At 31.6% G+C, this 9,864-nt stretch overlaps 1 protein-coding gene across 1 annotated transcript; it reads left to right on the forward strand.

The window, feature by feature from the left end:
• The first annotated feature begins 3,368 nt into the window (after positions 1-3,368).
• Positions 3,369-4,528, forward strand: LOC137814377 (uncharacterized). The gene is made up of 4 exons (XM_068617081.1): positions 3,369-3,549; positions 3,782-3,997; positions 4,081-4,231; positions 4,366-4,528. Exons 1-4 carry the CDS (start codon positions 3,369-3,371, stop codon positions 4,526-4,528), a joined length of 711 nt encoding a protein of 236 aa, XP_068473182.1.
• Positions 4,529-9,864: the final 5,336 nt, after the last annotated feature.

Consider the following 9,864-nt stretch of genomic DNA (forward strand, 5'->3'; position numbering starts at 1 on the left):
TTTGAAATTTGAAAAATATCTTTCAAACTTTACAATAATACAATTTTAGAGTTTGAAATTTTAGAATTAAAAATGAAAAAAAAAAATGACAAATACGTTTTCTACGTACGGAGGTGCAAGAAGCTGGAGAGTGGTCCTTTTCCATTGTGGCTGTTGGATATTTTGAACAATTCACACCCAAACGCTTCCTTTGGTTCGGTTCAAAAGTTTATAGTAACGTCAACTGAGAGAACTCCAGCTATTGAAATCAGCAAAAGGGTTGAGTCAAAAGTTAATATTTGAATGAAATGAGTGATCAATCATTTTAGTCCCTAACATTGTGTTTGAATTGGGAGTGACACTATAGCCGCAAACGGATGAGAGGTGTCACCCCGTTTAGATATGTGGAGGGTGAGGGTGAGGGAAAAGTTGGCCAAAATGAGGGATCTTTGAGAAGTGAAGAGAAAAAAGAGAGGGTGAGGGAGTGAATGTCAGGTAGGATGAGTGCAAAGTCATTTGTGCCCTCAGTATTGTGTGAATTGTGGACGTATATGGGATGGCTTTTCAGCAACGTGGAAACATGCATGCACGGTGGTCTATGAGAAAGCTTTTCAGCAAGCGCATGAGATTCTTGACCATGGTTCAAGAATCTCTTTGACCAACTTCAATGCTCAATGAATGCATAGCTAAGTTGGTGAGAGAGTGGATGACCGTAATAAAGAGAGTGATGCAGCACTATATAGTTGGTTCCCAACCTCACAAAGCACAAGCAGTTCTTCACAAAGCACAGACAACATTATAGAGAGCTTGGAGAGGGGTCGTGAGTAAGCATAGTGGTAGGAGAGTGCGCTTGGTTCTTCGTCTCTGACCTCATGTGAACTTTGTGTCAATTTTGTTTTATGCATAACCGATTAGCACTAAAAATGAATGTATCACATAATCGATTATTTTAAAAAAATAGTTGATAATGACATAATCGATTATCTGTAAATATTTTCGTGACATAATCGATTACTGGGACTATGCAAAATTGAACTTAATCGATTATGTATGACCATAATCGATTATGTTGGTTTTTGAACTGCATGCATAATCGATTATGTGGCATAAATTTTTGGATAATCGATTATGTGTTGTTTTAAACGGAAGTGATAATCGGTTATGTTTATTAATTTTCCAGATTTTTTATTTTGAGTTTTTTTATTTAATTTTTGAATGATTTTTTGTTCAGGCACAGTTTCATCTTCTTAGACTTGTATTGTGTTGTGGTTTCGTCCTGCTCTATTGAGGTATGTGTGTTTTTTTTAAATTGTGTTTTGATGTTTATTTTTATTTTGAATTTAATTTGTTTAAATTATTTTAAAATACTTGTTAATTAGATTTTAATTAGATGTGAATGTTTAGGAAAACTAAAATAGTTATATTAGTAATAAATTAAATATTGTGTTAAGTTGATTATCTGAAATTAAAATTGTATATTGTTAATGGAAAAATTTCATTAAATTTGAATATTTTATTTTTGTGACATGAGTTGAATTGAATTTATAGATTGAAATTAGAGATCTGAATCTGTTTTTTTAAATATTATTATTAAAAAGATTATAAAATTTGTTACAGTAATTTAAAAACAGAAAAACCAAATATACAGAAGATTTTTTTAACATTTAACAATGTTAATAAATAAATTTATGAATGTGTACATAGTAATTATTTTTTTTTTAACTTTGAAGCTGTTAATAAATAAATTTTTTGATTTATATTTACAGAATAGATTATTTTTTTGAAATTATTATTTTTACAGAATGTAAATATAAATTTTTAATGTTATTTTTTAAAACAAATGTTGTATTAATTAAAAAAAACAGAAAAAAAATTACATAATAAATTATAATTTTTAATAATATGTGTACATGGTTAATATTTTTTGAACATTTAATTCTTTATAAAAAAATAGATTTATTTATTTGAAATGATTATTTTTACTGGAAATAGAAATTTTAAATGCTATATTTTATATTTTTGGACATTTTACATACACATACCATAATGTATATGAAATACATATAATTTATTTCTCATAATTTACATAAATTTTTAATGTTATTATGAAAAAATTAAAACAAATATTGTAGTAATTAAAAAGAATAGAAAAAGATTACATAATAAATTTGATTTTTTAATAATAATATGTGTAGATAGTTAATATTTTTTTAACATTTAATGCTTTATAAAAAAATATTTATTTATTTGAAAATTATTATTTTTATTGAATGGAAATACAAATTTTTAATGTTATATTTTTTATTTTTTTACATTTTACATAGATATACCATAATGTTATGAAATATATATAATTTATTTTTCATCATTTACATAAATTGTTAATATTATTATTAAAAAATGAAATCAAATATTTTAGTGATTTAAAAAACAAAAACAGAAAAAGGTTACATAATAAATTAGAATTTTTAATAATATGTGTACATAGTTAATATTTTTTTAACATGAAATTTTTTATAAAAAATAGATTTATTTATTTGAAATTATTATTTTTACAGAATACAAATAAAAATTTGAAATGTTATTTTTATATTTTTAAAAATTTAATTCTTTATAAATAATACATTTATTTATTTATAGCTAATATTTTGACAGAATGCATAAATGCAAATTTGACATGTTATAAATAATAAATGTTAATGTTACAGAAGTTTTTATAGAAATTAATAATGTTATAGAAAGTTTTATTGTTACATAATGGAAATATAATTAAAAAAATTAATGATATTATAGAATTTTTTATTGTTACTGAATGTAAATGTAATTTAAAATATTATAAATATTATTGTACTAAAACCCTAAAAAAAAAAGTTAAGTGAAGATATATTTATTTGTTGATTGATTAAATTATAATTTTGTTATTCTATATTTATTTTGTTATATTAGATAAATTAAATGATAGAGTCATTTACAATAGAATGTTTATCATAATTATTTAAAATTAGATATTAGGGTCACTATATTGGTGTAGTTTTACATCGAAACGGTAACCGCATTCAATATGTTGTATTGACACTTATCCATAATCATGGTTCTGGATCAAAGTTCAAGATTACGTGGATAACATTATGAATTCGGGTAGCCATTACGATGAGGCAGAGATGGTACATTTTGAGGAAACGGTTGCAATTTATGATGACCTTGTTGTGGCGAACATGAATTTAATTTCACAAATACAAGAACAAATTAAAAAACAAAATACTGAAGGGGCTTCAATGATGATCCTTTGTATGATTGGTTTTGGATTGAATTTGTTACGTACGGTGCGTACTAGAAGGAACTGTATGAGTCAGTTCTAACCACAAAAAGAGCGTCGTAGACAAGAATTAATGGAGTACTTGGTTCACACTGAACAATGTCGTAATATTATTCGCATGGGACCAGAAGCTTTCCTTCAATTATGTCAACGAATACGGGGAATTGGACTTGTTAAAGATGCATACCGATCAACCGTGGAAGAACAAGTTGCGAAATTTCTGCACATTATTGGGCAAAATGTGAAGAATCGAAGTGTGTCATTCTTATCTCATCGGTCTGGAAAAACAGTTTCTCGTCACTTTCATAATGTTTTGAGTGCAATATTAATGGAACGGTTGTAGAACCGCACATCCTTAACAACAGTCGATTTTACACCTACTTTAAGGTTTGTTTATGATAATATTATTTTAAATCACGTATAATGTTTAATTTATTTTGTGTTTAATAAAACTTATGAAATTTGGTTTACATTGGGATTGTTTAGGAGCAATAGATGGAACTCATGTACGTGTTAAGGTTTCACGTGTTGATGCACCTCATTTTCGAGGGAGAAAAGATTGGCCAACTCAAAACATATTTGCAGCTTGTGACTTTAACATGAAGTTCACATATGTCCTGGCTGGTTGGGAAGGAATAGCCTCGGATTCAAGGATATTAAAAGGCGCTTTGGTACGAGACGATCCTTTGGTTATTCTAGAAGGTTAGTTTTAGGGGATTGGGTGTGCAGAACAATAAATAGGTTATAGTAGTATATACTAACGCAACTTTCCACTATCTTTGTAGGAAAATACTATCTTGGTGATGCATGTTTTATGTTAAAACCAAATATAATAACACCTTATTGTGGAGTTAGATACCATTTGAAAGAATATTCGCGAAGAGGGCCAAAAAATGCTAAAGAGTTGTTTAATCTTCGACATCATCACTTAGAAATGTAATTGAGAGAACATTTGGGGTGTTGAAAAAACGATTTTCAATTATAGCCAATGGGACTGAGCCACATTATGATGTCGATACTATGACAAAAATTGTTTTAGGTTGTTGTATTCTGCATAACTTTCTTTGCAGGGTCGACAATGATGAGTCTCTAATTGAAGAAGTAGATCATGAATTGTTAGAAGAAGATGTACAACCAACCCCTAGCCATGCCCATGAGCATGATTATAGGGTAGGGTGTCATATTAGGGACACTATAGCAAACAAAATGTGGGAAGATTATGTAAACAATTAATTTGATGAAATAATATATTTTTTGTTTTCTTCCAATGTTTGTCATCCTAACTTTATTTAAGTAAATTAGATGGATCGTGGGAAGAATGTTGCTCCAAATTCATCAGGTGGTTATAGAGAGTTCACTAAGTGGACATGATGGAAGAGACCCAAGCACAAGCCCACATGCAAGCCCACCAAAGAGTAGATTTGGGCCAACCCTAGAGTTATGGCTAAGAGGATCCAAGAAGTCGTTTTTTTACATGTTCAAATGTCATAAACTCTAGTGTAGAGTAGACTTTTGTCAAAATTAGCATAGGAACTTTGTTTGTAATTTTTCTTAGAATTAATTTTGGCACCTAAAACACCAACCTAGGTAAACTTAGATTTTCTAAAAAAACCTCTAAATTTACCAAGGCCTATCTAGAAAGCTCATGGAGGGGGTGAGCATACAAACTAGACACACCCCTCCCCATGTGCTCATTTAGGCTCCACTTTTGGGAGGGAATTCATTTGAATTTCCCTCCACTTTCTTTTGAATTTCCAGCCCTCTAAACACTATAAATTGAGGTGTTTGGCTCTCATTTTGTAAGATTAAATTAAGTATTGTTATGCTGCCAAACTTGAGCCATACTTTTCTCCCTTGCCTAGAATTTAGGTCTTAATCTTCAATCCTTTCACCTTCCAAAGGGGCTGGCCGAACCTCCCTAAATTCCCTAATCTTCATGCACCTTCAAGGCAGCCACACCTCCTAGGAGGGCCTTGTTCCATCAACAAACCACAAAGCTTCCGCAAACCATCCAAAATTCACAAAAGAGAAGAGCTCAATACCATCATTTGGTATCAGAGTTATGGTCTTCAAGAGATAAGTATTTCTTCGTATTTTTCTTCTTGAGTTCTTCTTATATTCATATTGTTCATCTTGTCTTGCTGTTTTTTATATTTTAATATGATTTGAATGCTTTTCTATGCATTTCAATCGGTAGTTTTTGTTCAAATTGTGCTTGAGCATCTTATTTCAATTTTGTGTAGGATTCTTGGTACATTGTGTTGTTGTTTTTGATTTTTTTTAGGTTGCTTGAGTCTTGATTTAAATTCTATTCGGTTCATATTAATGTGTTTGAGTCATTTTATTTTCTGAATCTATAAGTTTTGTCAAGTCATGTGATTCCAAAGTTTGTCAACAAATCTTTGTAGTACTTTTCTTGATTTATTTGTTTCTTGTTTTGTTTTGAGTGCCTAATCTGAATTCTGTTTTGATTTGATCCTTTGGTGCATTTTTCTTTTTAGTTTGAGTTCATATTTGTGTAAAAGATCCACACAAATTCCATCACATTAATTCCATTGTGTTTTTGAAGTATATCTTTTTGTTTTGATTCCAGATTTCAGAATCCTCTGTTTTCACAAATCTGTTTTGGCTGTTTTGCTTTATGAAAATTAAATACGTCATAAGAAAATTATGAGCCTCTGGATTTCAATAGTTTGAGGTGTTAGCACAAAAAGAAAAAAAGAATCAGTTGAAAAAACAAAATAGAAAAAAAAGATAAATCATACAAAAGAAGTGTGCATTCTGGCACTATACCTGACGGTAATTGGACACTGTTTTGGGAAATATTATCATAATTAATTGGCGCATGTGATTGGAGTGAAACCAACGCCAATAGTTTGTTAAGAAACTGAATTGATTGTGTTTAAATTTTCAGAAACAAATACAAAATATCCAACTCAACATAAATCATTTAAGTCACGCTTTCTGGACCACAATATTTTCAATGGTGCTGTTTTGGTTTTTCAAATCAATTCTAGTGCCAATCTTTAGGTTCCTTTTGTGTGCCATCCATTATTTGAGTGCCTATTTTTATTTGCTTGTCCAATTCATTCTGAACTCCTTCTAGTTGTGTCACAATATTAAATCCAATTGCAGTGGTGCTGTTTTTAAATTTTAATTGTTTCTTGCTTTCTTTTCTTGACCTCTAAATTTGTTGGTGGATAAATATCAATTGGTGCTTGTTGAGTGGGATTTGACTTGAGGAGAGTCTAGCTTTACTTAATAGGTATTGTATTGAAGAATTTAATTCCTTAAATCAAAGAGGATCAAGGCAAGGGGCAGCAACAAACACAATACCAAAATACACCATACACCTTGAAGGGCACAACCAATAAGAGTAACAACAAGTCAAAAGAGTGCCTTGCTGAAATTTAATTTTTGCAATTTAATTTATTTGCATTTCTTGAATTGTAATTACATTTCACTCTTGTTAATTAGTGGATTAATCACGCAATTAGACGGTGAGTGTGTCTTCAAGGCTCAAAGTGTCTAAGAAGCCTCACCTAGGATCGACTAGTTTAAGCTTTCTAGTTTAGCATTTGTTAATTGCTTTAACTTACGCCAACTGTTTTGCTTAGTTTCGCTTAATTGCTTTTGCTTAGCCTTGTTTAAAGCTTTGATAAATTGCTTTAGTTGTTAGATAGCTTTGCATTGTTTTCTTGCATAAAATTTGATTTCTCCATCCTCATTGTGTTCTAAGTGATTTACCTAAAGAAAGAATTGTGTGAAGATTTTGAGGGATAGTTTTTGGCTAAGGCAAGACTTGGTATTTAAGTAGTCCTTTGTGACTCACCTCTCTTACCTGGGAAGCTACCTTCATTAACTTTCCTCTTCTTTCTTAAAGTAAAGCATTTCTAAACACAAAGTTTTAGTCATGTCTTCTCACTCCTCTAAATCTCTTAAAAGTGATGTGAAATCCTTGAAATCTCTTTTAAAACAACTTTCCAAGGATATTCAATCAATTTCATCTAAACAATTGGAGAATGAGGCCAAAACTAATGAATTAACTAAAGCAAAGGATGAGAAATCTCAAATTTCAAAAAAATTACATTCTCATGCATATAACTCTCAAGTTTATGATTCTTTTGGGGAAGAAAGTCTTAGGATTAATGAATATCATCAACCATCCCCTAGGAGAGCTAGAAAAGAGAGACAAGAAAACCTAAAGGAGGTTAAGGTAGAGCTACCTCATTTCTATGGAAAAGATTATGTAGAAACATATCTATATTGGGAAATGAGGGTAGAGCAATTGTTTGCTTACAACCATGTGAGTGAAGAAAAGAAAGTACCTTTAGCTACCTTAAGTTTTCAAGGTGATGCTATGTATTGGTGGAATGCCCTAAAAAGAGAGAGACATCTCCACGAGGACCCTCCCATTACATATTGGAATGACCTTAGGGGAGCCTTGAGATGTCGCCATATTCCCTCACTTTACAATAGGAAGTTGATGGACAAGCTCCAAAGACTTCATCAAAGAGATATGAGTGTAGAAGAATATTGGCAGAAGATGATGTCATATATTAAGAGGGCAAGGATTAACGAAGACAACCATACCACCATAGCTAGGTTTTTAAGTGGTCTCAAACTTGAGATAAGAAACAAAGTTGAACTTTTACCTTATAGAGATTTAAATGACTTGATTCAACTTAGCATTAAAGTTGAAAAACAAATTTTGAGAAAACAATCAAGTCGAAAACAAAGTTCATACTATGTATCTTATGACAAGGATGAGTTCCATAGAGGGGAAGAACATATAAAAGAAACATCTCTAGAACTTTCCCAAAACCTATCCAAGCATATCTCACACACTCAAGTTAGAAAAATTCCATGTTTTACATACCTTGGTAATGATCAATTAGCATCTCATTGTTCCAATGAAAGATCTATGATCTTAAGGAACAAAGATGAATATAGTAGCCAAGAAAAAGAAACTAGTGAGAGTGAAGAAAATGAGAAAAGGAAGAAGAAAGAAATAGAAAAGCCAAGTGAGGGGTTGTGTCAATCTAGAAAGAATGAGGAATATTTTACAACATCCCTTACAAGGATAGTAAAAAAAGAACCCTTAAAAGGGGAATGCATATGTAAATATATAGTAGTTTATGATTACCTAAGCCACCTTAGGGAGGTTTTCTTAGTGTTTAGAACTAATAGTTTGTTTGCTAATAGTGATAAATGTACCTTCTATGTTGATAGTGTAGTGTCTTTGGGTTTTATAGCTAACAAAAATGGGGTACATGTTGACCCCGAGAAAATCAAAGCCATCCAAGAATGGCCAACACAACAAAATGTAGGAGATGTTAGGAGTTGTCATGGTCTAGCAAGTTATTATAGGAGAATTGATCCTAACTTCTCAAGTCTAGCTTCACCATTCAATGAGTTAGTGAAGAAAGACACTCCATTTTGTTGGATGGAGAAGCATGAGCAAGCCTTTCAAAGGTTGAAAGCTCAACTCACCAATGCACCCATTCTAGTTTTACCAAACTTTGTAAAAACTTTTGAGCTAGAGTGTGATGCATTGGGAGTAGGAATAGGTGTTGGGTTTTTGCAAGGTGGGCACCCAATTGCATATTTTATTGAAAAAATTCATGGTTCAACCCTCAACTACCCCATCTATAACAAAGAGCTCTATACACTTGTGAGGGCCCTGCATGAGTCTTTAAAATCTTTAAAGAGTCAACACAAGTTAAAAATACATGCAAAGTGGATGGGATTTCTTGACCAAATTCCATATGTTATCAAATACAAGAAGGACAAAACAAATATTTTGGTGGATGCTCTATCAAGGAAACATGCCCTATTTTTAAAACTTGGAGCCCAAATTCTTGGATTTGATAACATACCTAAACTTTATCAAGATTTTGCAACCACTTTTGCTAAGTATCAACATAGAGCACATGGAGGGTTTTATGTTTATGAGGGGTACTTATTTAAAGAAGAAAAACTTTGCATACCCCAAATAACACATAGAAAACTCCTTGTGAATGAGTCACATGAAGGAGGATTCATAAGTCATTTTGGAGTTAATCAAACTCTTGAGCTTTTGAAAGAAAAGAAAATTATGAACTCCTCCCTAAAGAAATATCGTAAAAAGTTGCCAATAGAAAAACAAAAAGAATAGCAACTTCATAAAATTGATTTTTATACAACTGCTCAAACTAACTCATTTGCTTTGTTTGATGATTCCCATAAATGGACGTTTGATCCAGGAGGACGAGCATAGTTGTCAAAGCAAGAGGCTGCTATTCGAGATTGACCCTGTAGATCTGAGGATAGATCTTCTCAAGAAGGAGGAGATGATGGACACCATCCAGCCACATTCATCCCCCTAACATTGAAGAAGAAGAAGCATTGGATTTGAGGACAAATCCTTTTCAAGAGGGAGGGGATGATGGAAGAGGCCCAAGCACAAGCCCACATGCAAGCCCACCAAAGGGTAGATTTGGGCCAACCCTAGAGTTATGGCCAAGAGGATCCAAGAAGTCGTTCTTTTACATGTTCAAATGCCATAAACTCTAGTGTAGAGTAGACTT

Source organism: Phaseolus vulgaris, chromosome 10 (genome assembly GCF_051622355.1).
Source record: "Phaseolus vulgaris cultivar YP4 chromosome 10, ASM5162235v1, whole genome shotgun sequence".
Lineage (NCBI taxonomy): Eukaryota > Viridiplantae > Streptophyta > Magnoliopsida > Fabales > Fabaceae > Phaseolus > Phaseolus vulgaris.

Bases quoted from the DNA above. Each gene is read 5' to 3' on its own strand.
- LOC137814377 (XM_068617081.1), top strand. From the start codon at position 3,369: ATGGAGTACTTGGTTCACACTGAACAATGTCGTAATATTATTCGCATG. The intron at 3,998-4,080 runs GTTAGTTTTAGG...CTATCTTTGTAG, and splicing joins TCCTTTGGTTATTCTAGAAG to GAAAATACTATCTTGGTGAT. The intron at 4,232-4,365 runs GTAATTGAGAGA...CTTTCTTTGCAG, and splicing joins CGACATCATCACTTAGAAAT to GGTCGACAATGATGAGTCTC.